Source organism: Carcharodon carcharias, chromosome 21, assembly GCF_017639515.1.
Source record: "Carcharodon carcharias isolate sCarCar2 chromosome 21, sCarCar2.pri, whole genome shotgun sequence".
NCBI lineage: Eukaryota > Metazoa > Chordata > Chondrichthyes > Lamniformes > Lamnidae > Carcharodon > Carcharodon carcharias.
In genome coordinates, this window is record NC_054487.1 from 86806308 (window position 1) to 86824947 (window position 18640).

At 45.9% G+C, this 18640-nt stretch overlaps 1 protein-coding gene across 3 annotated transcripts in view; it reads left to right on the forward strand.

Annotated features, from left to right (window-relative positions):
- The first annotated feature begins 3310 nt into the window (after positions 1-3310).
- Positions 3311-18640, forward strand: part of si:ch211-244b2.3 (uncharacterized protein LOC557230 homolog) — a 42952-nt gene continuing 27622 nt past the window's right edge. The window contains exons 1-3 of one of the 3 annotated variants that reach the window (XM_041216285.1): positions 3311-3626; positions 14843-14990; positions 16530-16674. In XM_041216285.1, the coding sequence (XP_041072219.1) occupies positions 16555-16674 (120 nt within the window). In that variant the 5' untranslated portion in view covers positions 3311-3626; positions 14843-14990; positions 16530-16554. Of the gene's footprint in view, positions 3627-4571; positions 4643-14842; positions 14991-16529; positions 16675-18640 lie in introns of those variants that run through there. The other 2 variants (XM_041216284.1, XM_041216286.1) reach the window with 2 other exon arrangements.

Below are 18640 nucleotides of genomic sequence, written 5' to 3' on the forward strand. Positions count from 1 at the left end.
TTTTTCTCCATAGCAAATTAATCCTCTTCAAGTACATGTCCTATTGCCTTTTGGAAGTTTCTCTGGAATCTGCTTCTTTGCTCTTTCAAGTAATGCCTTCCAAATCTTAATAATACTGTGTAAAAACATTTCTCCTTATTTACCCTCTAGTTTTTTGCCAATGATTTTAAGCATATGATCTCTGGTTACTGACCCACTTGCTACAGAAGTTCAAGTTATTTGTAAGATAGTGTCAAACTGCAATGAAAGATTCCTACAAATTCCCACCCCTAATATAAATCTCTCGATTCCAGCTGCCAAGTTTAATGCTTACTTCACTGGCCAAGTCTGTAATGTCATAGATAACAACATGGAGGCCATTCAGCCCAGCATCACATTGCTGCTAGCTCTCTAACTGGAGCTGCCCTATCGCCTATATTGTTTCATATTTCTACTCAAATAGTCATCCAATTTCTTCTTAAATAATGATGTAGAATCTTTGATGACAGCGAGCATGGAGGCCATTTGGCCCATTGTGCCTGTGATGACAGCAAAATATCTCTGAATAAAAGATTTGTGCCATTAATTTTCTCAGTGGCTGCTCCTACTCAGTAACCTAAACCAGCAATTCATCAAAAGCTTGGCTAGTGTGTGTTCAAGTGGATTTTTCACCAAAGTTGTAACCACATAATACAGACAATACTTGATCTGTGTCATCTCCTGGACTCGTTCCCATCACTTGAAGAGATCCAAGAGGGATATTTCCAAAGCATTTGTTCAACTAACCGTCCGTTTGTTTTATCTCTGTTTTGATTTACATTTGGCCTCTCTGGCCTGTGTCAGTGTTTATGCTTCATACAAGCCTCCTCCTACCACCCTCCCCTTCATTTCCTTCCATCAACATACAGCGTACTTCTATTCCGTTCTGCCTCATGTGTTTATCCAGCTTCTCTTTAAATATATCCACTGTTCACCTCAACCACTCCCTGTGGTGATGAGTTCCATATTCTCACTACTCTCTGGGTAAAGAAGTTTCTCCTGAATTCCCGATTGGATTTATTAGTGACTGTCTTATATTTATGGCTCCTAGTTCTGCTCTCCCTCAAAAGTGGAAACATCTTCTCTACTTCTACCCAATCAAACCCCCTTCATAATCTTAAAGATCTGTACCAAAGTAAAGAGCTCCATCTTTTCTGATATAACCATTCAGTTTTCAGGTCATTCCAAGGCAATACATGGCGATGGAGCTGGGTTGTGGGTTGGGGTGTGTTGGGGAGGATCAAATATCTGGTTGCAATGCTCCAGTCATCATCGGATGGCGGTGGGGTAGGCTGTCGACCAGGAGGAAGGTTCTTCCCTCCCTTGCAACCCCCTGCCCCACTTTGGAAATAATTCTCCAAAAGAAAGCATTTCACCTGGTTGTTGATCTAGTTCCAGTTGCTGTTAAAGTCACTATACAGGAAACCTGATTATTATGGGTGGAGCTTGGAAATGAATGGACTTATAACTATGATCACTTCCTACCCATTACATTTTGTTTAAACCCAATTGGAATGGAATACTCATCACTGCTTCCTTTGATGACATCCTGGACGACACTGGCATGTCACTGCTTGCCCTCATAGTGATGCTGCTCCTGCACTGGTCAGTAGGTCAGCTGCACACAATCTGTACCCACGTTTACAGCCCCTCATATAATCAAATAGTACAAAAGACCATTCAGCCCATCGCGCCAATACCAGAACTTCCAAAGCGGTATCCAATTAGTCCAATTCCCCTGTCCTTTCCCCTATAGTCCTGCAATTTATCCTTATTGAAGTATACATCCATATGCCTTGGCAAAGTTACCACCCTCTCACACAGTACATTCCAGTTATGCTGAATTATAGTGGCATAACCTTTTCTTAAGTTTATTCTCAGGATGAGGGCATCACTGGCAAAGCCAGCAGCAGTTATTGCTTATTCCTTGGTGCCCTAAGAAGTTGGTGGTGAGCTGCCTTCTCCTGTTGTAGCAGTTTGGTGCAGTCATTTTCGAGGCTAGTTAAGAGTTAGCCACATTGGTCTGGGACTGGAGTCATGTCAAGGCTCAGGTGGGAAGGGTAGGACAGATCTCCTTTCCCTGAGGAGATTAGTGAACCTGCTGAGTTTTTACAACAATCTGACAGCTTCATGGTCTATTTTACTGAGACTAGCCCTTTATTTCCAGATTTATTTAACCCGAATTCAAATTTTTAAACTGCAATCTGTGCTCAGGCTTTCAGGATTGTTATTCCAGCTCATTGGGTTACTAGTTCAGTAACGTAATCACTACACTTAATGGAGAGGGCCCAGTGTCTCACATACATGGGAACAGGAGGAGGCCATTCAGCTGCTTGGGTCTGTTCTGCCATTCAGTGAGACCACAGATTTTTAGCCTCTCAGGGAAGGGATGTGTGGAGTGGGTGAGAAAGTGGAAGATCAGCTGATCTTATTGAATGCTGGGATGGGCCTTTTGGTCTACTCCTGCTTCTTACAATAGATTCACGATCTAACTCCATACACCTTAATACCAATGTTTAACAAACTATATCAATCTCGGGTATTAATTGTTGATCTTGCCTCAATTGCTGTTTGCGGAAGAGCGTTCCAAACTTCTACCTTAGCGCTTCCTCATTTCCCCCCTGAAAGGTCTGGCTGTAGGTTTGACCCCCATGTCCGCTAATCCTAGAGTCCCAAACCAGCAAGAAAACTTTCTACCTGCCCTATCAGGTTCCCATAATGTCTTGAAAATTTCGATCAAATCACCCCTAAACCTTCCAAATTCCAGGGAATACAACCATTGTTAAAGTAATGTCCTCCTAATTTAACCCTTGAAGTCCAGAGTAAATCCACTCCCCCCCCCACTCCCCCTCCCAGGACAAGGTATCCCTCCGAAGGTGTGGTGCCCAGAATTGTACACAGTAATTCTAGAGCTTTATAAAGTTGAATTCTACCCTCTTGTGGTCTAGTCCTTAAGATCGAAAGGCCAATATTCCACATGGACACATGAATCAGGAGACAATCGGTGAACGGGACAGATTTAAACTCGCCAACATTGTCCCGATCCCTGGATGAGAAGATCCAGAGCGAGTAAGTAACACGTGGACCAGTCATCCTTGGGAATGCTGAGAGCTCTGGAAGGGAATGTGTTGGATGAAGGGTTTAGTCGGTGGTGTGACTGGAATTAAATGAATGTAAATCTATCTGTGGGGCGGTGGTGAATTCACATTAGCAAAGGGCAGGAAGGGTGAGCTGAGGGCGTCTGACACCCCTTCAATAACCTCATCTGGTTTCATTCTGATCATTTCATCAACAAAACAAAAACCAAAGAGGGGAGGCGGGTTCAGCTTCAGACTGCCACAGTTTCACAAGATATGGCAAGGAGCGGTTCAAGCATTCAGCCCCGATCACCCAACACTAGAAATCGCCCCAGCAGTTGTTTCCGGGAATGACACCAGGAGGCTGTGAATACAAAAGTGAAAGCGACTTCTCGCCGGGAAGATTCGCCTCCTGCTGATCCTCTTGAGTCAGAGGTTCAACTCCAGCAGGAGGGGGGAACTCCTGGAGACCCCCGCAGCTTGAACGATGATGGAATATTACTTTAGATCAGGAGGTAAGGAGATCACTGGGTGAGTGGTGATCTGCAATAGAGAGTTGGGCGGTGTGTGCTGTACTAACGGAATCGCAGACTGTAATACAATGTCAGTCTGGAGTCACCAATAATAGCTCAGGAAGTGAGCTTGCCTAAACCTTGGGGAGTAAGAGCCCTCTCGGTAGATTTACCTGTAACGCGCGGATTTGAATGCTTTCAGGTCCTTTGTTGACACATTCAGGTCCCCGTTTTACTGAAATGTATGGGGGAGTGGGTGAGGAAGGTCTTGCGGCGCTTCCCTGCTTCCAGACAGAAGCTCCGGGTTCAAGTCCCCCTCTCAGGGCTTGAGGGCCAAACATTGGGAGGAGAGGGGGTCAGCCACGCTGCAGAAGGCAGCAGCAGCAGGCTTTGCCAAGCATAATCATGGAGCAATCTAGTCCATGGTCAGCTAGGGTCACCCTGCTAGGGCCTGGTACTTGGGGAAGGAGGATAATGGGTTAAGCTGTAGGCCTGACCTCTGGGAAATTCCCCCAAGGACAGTCTCATTACATGGAAGAGCGTTTTGTTAGTTGGAGACCAGCTTGCTGAAGATCAGTGTGGTAGGGTGACAGCAAGGTTGACAAGTGTAGGAAAGAGTGGGAAATTGGAGGTGGTGCATTCAACTGTCAAAACCTTAAGCTCTGGAATTCCCTCCCTAAACCAGCTTCTCCACCTTTAAAGCACTCCCTAAAACCACTTGGACCAAGCTGCTGGTCACCTGCCCTAGTATCTCCTCATGTGGTTGGCTGTTAAGTTTTATTTGATAAGGCTGTGGTGAAGCACCTTGTGACAAGGAATCAGAGAATGATTATGGCACATAAGGAAGCCATCCACCTCATTGTGCCTGGGCCGACTCTTTGCAAGAGTAATTTAGCTAGTTCCACCCCGCTGCCCTTTCCCTGTAACCTTGCTTTTTGTTTCATCTTCAGGTGCTTTTCCAATTCCCTTCTGAAGGCCATGACTGACTCTGCCTGCACCCACACTCTCAGACAGTGTGTCGTAAACACTCAACATGTAAAAAATTGTTTTGCCTCTTGTCACCTTTGGTTCTTTAGTCAATCACCTTATGTCTGCATCCTCTAGTTCTCAACCCTTCCACCAACAGGAACAGTTTCTCCACGTCTACTCTGTCCAGACCCCTCGTAGTTTTGAAAAACTTTACTAGGTTACATTTACGTTTTTATATTTTACTATGTTAAGGGTGCTATATAAATGCAAGATGTTGTTGTAGGAATTATATATGGCACCGAGTTTAATGGGTGTGATGAGGGCAGGATAAAGACTTTGAGACTCGGGAAAGGGTTTCAGGAAGTGGAAAAGAAAATTTGGTGAGTGTAGAACAGGCTGAATTTTCGCTATCACTCATTTTAGGCTCAGGCCAAAGGCCAACTTCACCCACAGCAAGTCTTGATTTGAAACAGGAAGGGAAAAAAGGCCCTGTAGAATGATCTAGGAAGCAAAAGAGTGGACAGGTTAAAGGTCTGAGTCATGCTATCCATGAAATAGTTTTAGACAAAACGGTTATATTTGTGAGGGATGGATGAATTAACATTTTGGATGTGAACCATTCATCAGATTTGCAGCTGCAGGTTTTTCTTTCAGTTCCTGGAACAAGGTGAGTTGGGTTGTTTTCAGACCTGTCAATTCACGAGAATGTGAATTAACACAGAGGAATGGTTCAGGAGGCAGCATGAGTACACTGAGCTGTGAAGCTCCCTGTGGGAGACTTTCTCACATTGGCTTCAGTCCCCAAGCAGCACAATTTAATTCCAGGTTCACAGGGTATTATGGCGATGATTTCCAACCACCTGCTGCACATTCCTGGACTCAGAAATGGATTGGCAGCAGTTAAAAATCGGAGTGGGGATCAGGGGGTGGGTGGGACGTTCAGAGGGGAGGCTGAGTGGATGGATTTGCTTGTCCACTCCATTGATGCCCAAGTCTAGTGCAGCCCTACAATACAGTCACACATCATCGTCGTCTGCTGCGCCCTTTACAACCTGGCACTGCAATGGGGAGAGGAGCTGGAGGTCTCCTCCAATGAGGGGGAGGAAGTCCCCAGAGGTGAAGCTAACGGAGATGAGGCCCTCACACTGGCTAGACAAGGCAGGTGCACTCGGGAGGCCCTTAAAGCTGCTAGATTTGTGGAGGGTGACGATGACATGCAGTGAGGAGACACCATAGATCCTCACATTGCATCTGTGAATGTCTGACTCCAGTTTGGCTTATGACAACTCACATATCCTCTGTGAGAATGCTTCTGTCATGGAGACGCAGCGGAGGCCCTAATAGTCGCTCGATTGCAGGGGAATGATGATGACATGCAGTGAGGACACTCCATAGATCTTCACATATCCTCTGTGAATGTCTGACTCCTGTCTGGCCAAGGGCAACTTGCTTGCGCTCCATGATCAGGGTCATTTCATAGAGACGCAGCCATGAAACTTTAGAAGCATCTGATCCTTTGTCCGCATTCAGCACCTGACCCCTTCAGGAGCTGGTGCACAGCATCACTGGTCACAGATGCTGAAGAGATGGGGGTCAGCTCCACCTTAAAGGTGCTGACAGCACACAGAGAGAATGGCAAAACTCTGTGACGCCTACTCACTACATTCTGGAAGCAATGACCAGCACCACCGAGGTGCAGGCATCAGTAATATGTCCAGGGAGTGTGAGCCCAGACCATCACTGTGGTCTGAAGGCCGCACAAAGTACAGAGAAGAGACCCTGGACCGAGACACCTGCCTTTATCTTGTGCAAAAGAGTTCAAATCTCAGTGACAAGAACACTGCTCGTCAGAACAAGGAACCACAGGCAGGGAGACATTCTTGGGAGTTTATTGACAATAGTGAACAGTATGCACAAGTGATTAACACCCGTGTCCAGGCTGTGCAATTAATTCTTAACTTTCCTAACCCTGCCACTATGTCTTGGTGCTCCCTTGACATCCACAGTGGAGGTGGAAGCAGCCTGCTGACTGCTACGCTATGGAGTTGAGACCGTGTAGCAGTGATGTCCTGGACCAAGGTCTCCATGGCGACTGCCATCCTACCAGTGTTGACCTCGATGTGTTGCAATGCCAGCGCTATCACCTCAGCCAGAAGACGGACAGACTCCTCCATTGTGCCTTGCAATCTGAGGAGTGCACCAGACATCCATTCCTGATGTTCCCGAGTTTGCCTTTGCAGTTCCAGCAACTGTGACATGACTGAGTCCAGAGGCTCGGACTCAGCAGATTTCTGGCCTCCAGCAGTCCTCCGAGTTCCGGACACTGGAGAAGTACCTGCTGCCGACTGCTGTGGATCAGAAAGTGCGATGTGCTCACCAGATTGTGATCCCAGGGTGAAATAGTAAAGCTAGATCCCACCGAGGTGTGTGTCTCTGCGCTGGTGGAGGGTGTGGGTGAGCACTGTGACAGGACTTCAGGGAGGGTGCCTTCAGATTCCTCTTCCGAGGTGTCTTCGGGGCTTGACTGGAGGCCCTGGCTCATGGACTCTCTTGGCTGTTCCCCAGATGTGCCTGTGAAAGCAAAGAGAGATAATCAGTGCCTGGCAGTGGCCTGTGAAAGAGGACACATCACTCACAGCATGGTTATCTGATAAATGTTGGCACTGCTGGATCCTCACTTGGTAGAGCAGCACCAACCTCACCGTTAGCACAGGACCGGCCCTGGTCATCGCCGGCCAGCTGGATGGCTCTGTTTACAAAGTCTGTGAGGACCTTGATTTCAGGCATTCCTTCACCGGTCTGCGACCTCTCCCGCTTGTTGTGTGCCAGCTTGTCCTGCATGGATACAGATGGAGAGAGTGTAAGCAGGATGCCTGCCAGGCCAGATGATAAGTGTGCCTGGCCTGTGTGGGTGGTGAGTGGTCCCATGGATGGGATGAGGACGATGATGGTGTGTGTGAGAGGGTGATGTCCCTTGCCCTTGAACTGGCAGTGAGTGAGGGCTCTGTGGATGTGTGATGGGTTTGTGAGCGAGAGTCGGGAGTGACGAGAAGAGTGACTTACCCTGGCGGAACAGAGGAGATCATTCATCCTCTTGCGGTGCTGGGTGGCTGACCTCTTTTGAAGGGCGTTGGCGACCATGGTGGTGCCACTGCCCATCCTGCGGCCACAGCAGGGGTATAGGACATCCCCACAGGTCTCCACTGCATCCAAAAGGCATTCCAGAGATGCATCGCTGAAGTTGGGCGGGGAGGGGGCGGTGGTGGTGGGGCTTGGTGTTGGTGGTTGTGTGCTGCAGTCTTTTTGCCTTTTCGGGTCATCCTGTCTTCCATGCAGCAGTCGTGGTCTGGAAGCACTGAGATATGTGCTTGTGGCTGGACATTAAATATGGTGGCCGGTGTGATGAAGTGGCGAGGTGATGGTGGGCATACGAATGAGAGTTTTTCGAATACGTATTTCCCGGGAGTACATAAATAATGTGGCGGGTTTGGGACAATACGGATAAAAACCCACAATCGTGGCCAACAGGTAAAACACCGTTTAACCCACCCGCTACCGCACTAAATCCAAATCTGGTACAATTCTGCTCATTGTCTCGGACCCACTCCTGTCTCTCTCAAACTGAATGTAAAATTCAATCATATTATTGCTGCTACCCAGAGGTGCCTTCCCTATAAGATCATTAATTAATCCTATCTCGTTGGTCAAAACCGGGTCTAGTATAACCTGCTCTCTGGTTGGTTCCAGAACGTACTGTTCCAAGAAACTAACCCGAAAACATTCTATGAACTCCTCATCTAGGCTTCGTTTGCCCACCAGACTTTTCCAGTCTATATGTAAATTAAAATCTCCCATGATTATCGCTGTGCCTTTCTGACAAGCTCCCATTATTTGTTCCTTTATGCTCCACCCTACCACGTGGTTACTATTCAGGGGCCTGTACACGACTCCCACATGTGACTTCTTGCCTTTACAATTTCTCATCTCCACCCAAACCATTTCTGCAGTCTGGTTTCCTGAACTTAGGTCACCCCTGTGCATGTGGGAGCTGCTGGACGCCAGTGTGATCCACGGTGACCACATCTGCAGCAAGTGTTGGCTGCTCGAGGAACTTCGGCTCAGAGTTGATGAGCTGGAGTCAGAGCTGTGGACACTGCGACACGTCAGGGAGGTGGAGAGTTACCTGGACACCGTGGTTCAGGAGGCAGTCACACCCCTTAGATAAATTCCGTCAAATTTGGTCCGTGGTCAGGAACAGGAGGGCATGACTGCAAGTGAGGCAGGTATGGGGATCCAGAATTTAGCTTTAGAGGAGCCTCAGCCAGTGCCCTTGTCCAATAGGTATGAAGTTCTTGCTCCCGGTGTGGACGAGGGCACAGGGAGGATGAGAAAACTGACCACAGCACTATGGTACAGAGCACCATTCAAGTGGGGGGAGAAGAGAAATATAGTAGTAATAGGGGATAGCATAGCTAGGGGAATAGATACTGTTCTCTGCAACAAAGATGGAGTCCCAAAGGCTGTGTTGCCTACCTGGTGCCGAGGTTAAGGACATCTCTTCTGGGTTAGAGAGGAACTTGGAGTGGGAGAGGAAGGATCCAGTTGTCGTGGTCCATGTAGTTACAAACAACATAGGTAGGACTAGGAAAGAAGTTCTGCTGAGGGACTACGAGCAGCTCAAAGCTAAATTAAAAAGCAGAACCACAAAAGTAATAATGTCTGGTTTACTATCTGAGCCATGTGCAAATTGGCATAGGGTAAATAAGATTAGCGAGGTAAATGTGTGGCTCTAAGATTAGTGTGGGAGAAATGGGTTCTGATTCATGGGGCACTAGCACCAGTACTGGGGAAGGAGAGAGCTGTTCCATTGGTGCAGGCTTCACTTGAACCATGCTGGGGCCAGTATCCTGGCGAATCATATAACTAGGGTTGTAGATAGGGCTTCAAAATATTTTTTTTTTATTCATTCATGGGATGTGGGGTTTGCTGGCTGGGCCAGCATATATTGCCCATCCTTTGATGCCTTTGAGAAGGTGATGGTGAGCTGTCCTCTTGAATCACTGCAGTCCATGTGGTTGTAGGTACACCCACAGTGCTGTTAAGAAGGGCGTTCCAGGATTTTGACCCAGTGACAGTGAAGGAACGGTGATACATTTCCAAGTTAGGATGGTCAGTGACTTGGAGGAGAACCTCCAGGTGGTGGTGTTTCCATCTATCTGGTGCCCTTGTCCTTCTAGGTGGTAGTGGTCGTGGGTTTGGAAGGTGCTGTTGAAGGAGCCTTGGTGAATGCCTCCAGTGAATCTTGTAGATGGTACACTCTGCTGCTACTGTGTCGGTGGTGGAGGGAGTGAATGTTTGTGGATGTGGTGCCAATCAAGCGGGCTGTTTTGTCTTGGACAGTGTCCAGCTTCTTCAGTGTTGTTGGAGCTGCACTCATCCAGGAAAGTGGGGAGTATTCCATCACACTCCTGACTTGTGCCTTGCAGATGGTGTACAGGTTTTGGGGAGTCAGGAGGTGAGTTACTCGTCACACAATTCCTAGTCTTTGACCTGCTCTTAGCCACAGTATTTATATGGCTATATTATCTAGAGTTCTTTGTTACAACTCTTTGAGGATATAACAAGCAGAGTTGATCAAGGAGAACCATGTATTTTGATTTCCAGAAGGTGCCACATAAAAGGTTGTTGCACAAGATAAGTGCTCTCAGTATTTGGGGTGATGTATTAGCGTGGATTGAGGATTGGTTAACACACAGAAGACAGAGTATTTTTCAGGTTGGAAAGGCATAACTAGTGGTGTGCCACAAGAATCAGTCCTGGGATCTCAAATATTTACTATCGATATTAATGACTTGGAGGAGGGGACAGAGTGTAATGTATCCAAATTTGCTGATGATCAAAAAATAGGTGGGAGGACATGTTGTGATGAGGACATAAGGAATCTGCAAGGGGATATAGATAGGTTGAGTGAGTGGGCAAAAACTTGGCAGATGGAGTTTAATGCAGGAAAGTGTGAGGTCATGCACTTTGGTAGGAAGAATCAAAAGGCAGACTATTATTTAAATGGACAGAGACTCCAAAAATGTGCAGCGCAGAGGGACCTGGGTGTTCTTGTGCATGAAACACAAAACGTTAGCATGCAGGTGCAGGAAATAATTAAGAAAGCAAATGGAATTTTGGCCTGTATTGCTAGGGGGTTGGAGCTTAAAGATAGGGAAGTCTTGTTACAACTGTACAGGGTGTTGGTGAGGCCATACCTGGAGTACTGTGTACAGTTTTGGTCCCCGTATTTAAGAAAGGATACACTGGCATTAGAGGCAGTTCAAAAGAGATTAGCTAGGCTGATTCCTGGGATGAAGGGGTTGACTTATCAAGAACGGCTAAACAGGTTAGGCCTTTATTCATCAGAGTTTAGAAGAATGAGGGGCAATATTATTGAAACGTACAAGATTCTGAGGGGGCTTGACAGGGTAGATGTTGAGAAGATGTTTCCACTAGTGGGAGAATCTTGAACTAGGGGACATAGTTACAGAATAAGAGGACACTCATTTAGAACTGAGATGCAAAGGAATTTCTTCTCTCAGAGGGTAGTAAATGTCTAGAATTTTCTACCCCAGAGAGTTGTGGAGGCTAGATAACTGAAAGTATTTAAAGAGGAGGTAGATAGATTTTTGAATATCGGGGAGTTGAGTGCTATGAGGAGGTGGCATGAAAGAGGAGTTGAAGCCTGGGGCAGATCAGCCATGATCTTATTGAATGGCAGGGCAGGTTTGAGGGGCCGAATGGCCTACTCGTGCTCCTATTTCTTACGTCTTATGTCTCTCTATTGTGCTAATGCCATCATTAACTAACAGAGCCACTAACCACCCCCACCCCCACCCACCCACCTTTTCCTCACTTCCTATCCTTCCTAAATGTCCTATACCCTTTAATATTCAGGTCCCAATCCATGTCCTCCTGCAGCCATGTTTCTGTTACGGCTATCAAATCGTAATTATTTATTTCTACGTGCGCTCTCAATTCATCTGTTTTGTTTTGAATGATTCATGCATTCACATAGAAAGCCTTAAGTTTGATCATTTTATTCTTTTTATAACCTCCAGTCTCATCTGTTGATTTACTGTTAGATTTGTAATCTCTATCCCTTCCTGTCACTGTCTGATTTTCATTCCCTGTAATAATACCTTTCTCTTTTGTCTTGTCTCTGTTATTTGACTTACCACTTCTTCCCAGATTTGATCCTTTGCCTCCACTATTTAGTTTAAAACCCTCCCTACTTCCCTAGTTATGCAGCTCGGAAGAACACTGTCCCAGCACGGTTCAGGCATAGACCGTCCCAATGGTACAGATCCCATTTTCCCCAGTAATGGTGCCAGTACCCCATGAACTGGAACCCACTTCTCTCACACCAGTCTTTGAGCCACACATTCATCTCCCTAACCTGATTTGTCCTGTGCCAGTTTGCACGAGGCTCAGGTAATAACCCAGAGACTATGACCTTTGAAGTTCTGCTTCTTAATTTGGCACTAAGCTCCTCATACTGACTATGCAGAACCTCCTCCTTTGTCCTGCCTGTGTCATTGATACCAACATGGACCATGACGACTGGGTCCTCCCCCTCCCACTGCGAGTTGCTCTCCAGGCCCAGAACAGATGTCCGAAACCCTGGCACCGGACAGGCAACACAGCCGTCTGGACTTGTGCTTCGTTGCTGCATAGAACAGTGTCAATCCCTCTGACTATACTGTTCCCAACTATGACTACATTCCTTGTAACTGCCCCCACTTGAAAGCTTCCTATACCATGTGCCATGACCAGTTAGCTCATCCACCCTGAAGCCCCACTCTCATCCAAACAAGCTAAATAAACCTCAAACCTGTTGGACAAGTGCAAGGGCTGAGACTCCTGCACTCCTGCCGTCTGGTTCCCCCTAACTCCCTCACTTGTAGACACACCCTCCTGTCCCTGACCACTGTCCAAATCGGTGAAGTCCATCCTAAGGAGTGTGACTGTCTGCTGGAGTAATATGTCCAGGTAACTTTCCCCCTCTCTGATATGGCACCATGTCTGCAGCTCAGCCTCCAGCTCAATAACTCGGAGACGAAGTTCCTGCAGCCACAAACATCAGATGCGTTTGCCCTGGATCATACTGGTATCCAAAAGCTGCCACATCCTGCAATCACCTGCCCTGCCACCTCCAATATATGTAAATTAATTAATAATTGCTAATTAATTATAATAAAGCCTACATTCCCAATGGGTTTTGGCGTGCACCTAATTACTGGGTTCCATATTGACCCTCTAAAATGCTTTTGTTAAAAAGAGACTTTAACCATAAGGCAAGACAGGAGTCTGAAATAGCAAATAATATCAGTCTATTTAAAAGAAAAAGGTAGACTGAGGAAATACATGGCCAACTTCCACAACCTCAAGTGGATGATCACCCCTGGTAGAAGTGTGAATCTTCCTCAGGTTCCCGAACTGACAGTGATTTCCTGAAATCCTGCCCCAAGGAACACTCGGTACCACAACAATTACAGTCCAGCTCGCAAGCAACAAGATGGTTCTGGAAACCCACCTTTAACCCTGGAATTAGCGTCATCTCATCTCAAATCAGTTCTGCTGTAATTAGCCAATTGCTCAGAGTTGTTACTGGGTTAATCTTATTTGCTGTGACCATTCACGTGCATCGTTCCATGAAGCTAAACAATGAGATGGTTCATGATATTTCTTTAGCTGACTTTGGACAAGTCTTCATTTATTCTCTTGCCACGTGTCCTAGGTAATCAAGGAGAGTAGCTGAATGCTCTCTGTTCCCACGTCCAGTACTAACAGCAAGTTAATATTTTAAACTTTAAACACTAGAATATTACCAGACCTTAATAACTACTTGATTAATTACTTATTCTTCAGTTATATATTGAGGTTCACTACTTATTTAATCATCTGTTTCTGGCCGCTTACTAATTATACAGTAATTTTTGATTAGTACATGTGATTGATTATAAAGTACAGAATATAAAATAACTTGTGTAGCCCAGTGTGAGTACAAAATGGCTCCTTGACCTTGTCAGCTCACTACAGTGAATATAATGTAATGATGTGTATATAACTTACTAAAAATGGTCTAGAGTCAGACTAGCCACATGGACTGCAGCGGTTCAAGAAGGCAGCTCACCACCACCTTCTCAACTAGGGGTGGGCAATAAATGCTGGCCCAGCCAGCGAAGCCCGCATCCTATGAATGCACTAAAAACACTAAAACCTACTGTCCAGGTCTGTTTGCAGGGCTAACAGGGCTGCACTGTAGAGAGCCGGCATCAACTCAATGGGTCGAATGGCCTTTTTCTTCATGGGCCTGAACTTCCACGGCATCGCAGTCAGAATCAGATTGCCACTCCGCTCCTACTTCCTTACCTTAAAATGTTTTCGATCCTGTTTACCCGACCTTCTGATTCAGGCCAGGTGAGAACTGTGCAAGGCAGCGTGCTCCTGGGGCCTTTAGTTGAACACTTCTGAATTGGAGGTGGAGGAGACCACGCCCCTTTTTTATGGCACTTGCTGCCAGGTAAACCAGGTAAGTTTAAAGGTCCAGCCACTTTCAAGCCAGGGAGAACCTGTCAGGTAAGTTAATTAAACAAAGAGATAAAAACAAAAAACTGCGGATGCTGGAAATCCAAAACAAAAACAGAATTACCTGGAAAAACTCAGCAGGTCTGGCAGCATCGGCGGAGAAGAAAAGAGTTGACGTTTCGAGTCCTCATGACCCTTCGACAGAACTAGATCTAGTTCTGTCGAAGGGTCATGAGGACTCGAAACGTCAACTCTTTTCTTCTCCGCCGATGCTGCCAGACCTGCTGAGTTTTTCCAGGTAATTCTGTTCCTGTCAGGTAAGTTGTTGGAATTTGGAGTGAGGGTTTAGCTAGTCAGGGAGGTAGATTAGGGCTGGGCCTGGAGTCGGTGGTGGGGGTGGGGGGGCTGGGGGGAGTAGTCGGAAGGTGGAGGGTTCCTCCTGGTAGATTTTTAAAAAGAGCAGGTGAGTTCCCCCTGGTGTCTCCCTCAACCAGGTCCAACATCAATAAAAACGATTGTCTAGTCATTGTTGCTGTGTTGTTTCTGGGACCTTGATGTTCATAAGTTGGCTGTCATATTTCCAAGATTACAAAACTTCGAAAGTAAAGTCGCTATAAAACATTTGGGGCATTCTGAAGTATGAAAGATGCCTTGTAAACATAAGTAAGTCTTTTTTTCCTACTTCTTTGATAGCTGCAGAGAGCAGGTTGGATGAGAAACCATTCCAGTGGCAGATTCACGACGGGAATCAATGGTTGGATGTGGCCCATGATGAGATAATAGAAGCACAGTACACACTGCCTACAGCAGAAGGAATACACCTCCACACTGCTCGACACAGGTAAGTGCAACCCAGAGGCATCCCAACAGCACAGTCTGAAGAAAACCTATCATTTTTAAAATTTGTTTCTGGAATGTGAACACCACTGGCAAGATTCGCATTTATTGCCTTTCCCTCAAGTGTTCAAAATGATAAGGGGGTTTGACAAAATAGATAGGCAGGTGGTCAGTAAACAGATCACACAGATATAATATAATTGGTAATAAATTTGGATATGGAGGAGGTGAAGAGAAATTCTCTTGGTACGTTCAGTTGTTGTGATCTGGAAGGCATTGCCAGAAAGGTCGGTGGAAGCAGATTCAGTAGGAACTTTCAAAAGGGAATTGGATAAATTCTTGAAAAGCGGAACATTTGCAGGGCTATGGGAAGAGGAGGAAACATTAGATCAGATCAAAGGTTATAAGGAGCATCTCAAAGGAGAAGAGACTGGTGGTGAGGTGGAGATGTATAGGGAGAGAATTCCTGAGTTTGGGGCCTAGACTGCTGAAAGTACGGCTGCCAATGGTGGAGCAGTTAATATCGAGGATGCTCAAGAGGCCAGAATTAGAACACAGAGATCTCAGAGGGTTGTAGGGCTGGAGGAGATTACAGAGATAGGCCATGGAGGGATTTGAAAACAAGGATAAGAATTTTAAAATCAAGGCATTGCTTAATCAGGAGCCAGTGCAGGTCAGTCAGCACAGGGGCTGATGGTAATGCTGATCAGAAGAAGAGTGGGCAGAGGCTTGTGTGGAGTGTAAACACTGGCAGATCGAATATTTGGGTCAAAGGCCTGTTTTTGTACTGTGAGACTCTATGATCCTATATCTTGGTTCTCCCCTCACCCCCAGTTTCAGTTGATCTCTACTGCCTACAGTGAGAGAATGACAAAGTGACTGCTATCTGTTCTTACTGTACCACTCCCAGGAAGTATAACTCTGATTTAATGAAGGAAAATAAATAGATTAAACTTACAACAAAAGCAAATTACTGCAGATATTGGAAATCTAAAATATTCAGCAGGTCAGACAGTACACGTCGAGAGAGAAACAGAATTAAGGTTTCAGGTCAATGATCTTTCATCAGAACTAGGGGGAGGAGTGGCAAATATTAGGACTGCTCACCTTGGAACAAAAGTTTAAGAGGTGATTTAATCAAGATTGTCAAGATGATGGGAGGTTTGGTAAATGGGGAAAGGCTGTTCCTTAGGTGAGTAGGTCAATAAACAGAGGCCCTGGATTTAAACCCATTGGTCTAGAGGGGAGGTGAGGAGAAATTCCTTTACTCTGAGAGTTGTAGGGATCTGGAACTTTCTAAGTGAAAAGGTAGTGGAATCTGATTCCATAAATAATTCGAAAAGTGAGTTGGATGGATACTTGAGGATGAGGAACTGACAGCGTTATGAACAAAAAGTGGGGAATGTGGGGCTAAGGACGACTGCTCTTTCGAAGAGCTGGTGGAGACATGTTGGGCCAAGTGACCTCCTTTTGTACTGTAAGTGTTGGTGAATATTGACTGTTCTAACTCCATACTTACTTTTGCCTTTCTGTTTGGATGTAGAACAATCTGTCTCAACTTTGACAAGATGGAGATTGTTGGCAGCAGTTTCAAACTACAAAGGCTGACGTTCCCACAGGCCCAACCAAAGAATGACTACATCTGGTATTTTCTGGATGATTGTTCCTGGAGGGAGTACGGAGTTCAGGTAGGATTACAGAAGATTGGAATGGATTTAACATACATCTGAGTTCACTGAATGCAGCACATATAACGCTGCTTTTAAATAGAATATTATCATATCCTTTTGCCCTTATGGGGGTATTATGGGATATTGTTTATATCCTTTGTCTCTAATACAAGTTCAAAGGCTTGGAAACATTGAACACTCTGGTTAATACCCAATATTAAATCAAGTCAATGAGATCATTTACATACAATGACCGGAATTTTCCAGCCCACCCCCCCAACGCCCACGGCAGGTTCCCCCGCAGTGAGGCCACTGAGCCATTGAAATCTCCACTCATATCGGCGGCACTGGAAGATCCCGCTGGCATGAGGGGCTGGAAAATAACGGCTAAGGTGTTAAGTTTTCAGTTCTAATTGACGAATGAAAGAAAGACTTGCATTTATATAGCACCTTTCACAACCTCAGGACATCCCAGAACAGCCAATTAAATACTTTTGCGCTGTGGACAGTGTTGAAATGTAGGAAAGGCAGCAGCCAATTTGTGCACAGCAAGATCCCATTAACACCAATATGATAATGACCACATGATTTGTTTTTGTGACGTTGATTGAGGGATAAATGTCAACCAGGACACAGGGTCCCCGACACTTCTTCAACATATCACCATAGGATCTTTTACATCCATCTGAAAAAGTAGACGGGGCCTCGGTTTAAGCTTTCATTCAAAAGATGGCACCTCTGACAGTGCAGCACTCCCTCGATGCTGCACTGGAATGGCAGCCTAGATTTGGTGCCCAGGTCCTGAAGTGGGACTTGAACCCACAACCTTCTGACCCAAGGGCTACAGACAAAAAGCTGGGGTATGGAGCTAAGCACAATTGTTCTTTCAAAGAACCAGCAGGGGCTTGATGGGCAGAATGGCTTCCTTCTGTACTGTAAGTTCCTATGATTCTAGGGCTAGCACAGCTGAATTTAAGGGGAAGTTAGATAAACATACAAGGGAGAAATCATAGACTCAGAATGGTAAAAAAAATTACAGCATAGAAGGAGACCATTCAGCCCATCGAGTCTGTGCCAGCTGATATAAAGTAATCCAGCCTAATCCCACTTTCCAGTTATTGGTCCATATCTGTAGGTTACCGTACTTCAGGTATATATCCAAGTATTCTTAAATGTGATGAGAGTTTCTGCTCTAATGTTCTCTCAGACAGTGAACAAATTCCTCTTCAACTCCCTGCTAATCCATCTAATCAATCATTGTAAATATCTCCTCCCCGCTTATTGTTTTCTCTGCGCAGGTAAAATAGGTCGTCCCTATTTACTCGGTCTCGGCCCAATATTATACACCTCAATTAAATCTGCCCTCAGCCAAAAAAAAATTCCAGCCTACACAATCCTCTCTCATTGTCAAAATTCTCCATTCCTGGCAACATCTTTGTGAATCTCCTCTGCACCCTCTCAAGTGTAATCACATCCTCACTAAGATCCTTCTTCTTAAACAGGCCCTCGGGATCGAGGGTGATTTGCTTCCACCTCGGTTTGATGGGCTCTGAGATGGCCGATATGTCCAATGCGTGATCTTCAGGCTCTGCCCATGTGGGGCAGGTGGTGCTTGGGAGTTGGGTAGGTGAGGTATTTGGAGGTTTGTGCAGTCTCTCCGATGCCTCGACCTCACCTCTGTATGTTCCTGACAAATTCTCGCGATGTGTTCAGTGCCTTCCGGAATGAACCTTCTCCGTCTCGAAGGGTCATGAGGACTCGAAACGTCAACTCTTTTCTTCTCCGCCGATGCTGCCAGACCTGCTGAGTTTTTCCAGGTAATTCTGTTTTTGTTTTTTGTTTTTTTTTTCTCCATTTTGGTTGGTCCCAGGCCAGGGTCTCCCATAAGTCAATGGGGGTGCTTGATCTCTTCAGCGATGCTTTGAGGACATCCCTAAAGCTTTACAACTACCTCCTGGGAACCTTCTCCATGACTGAGTTCCAA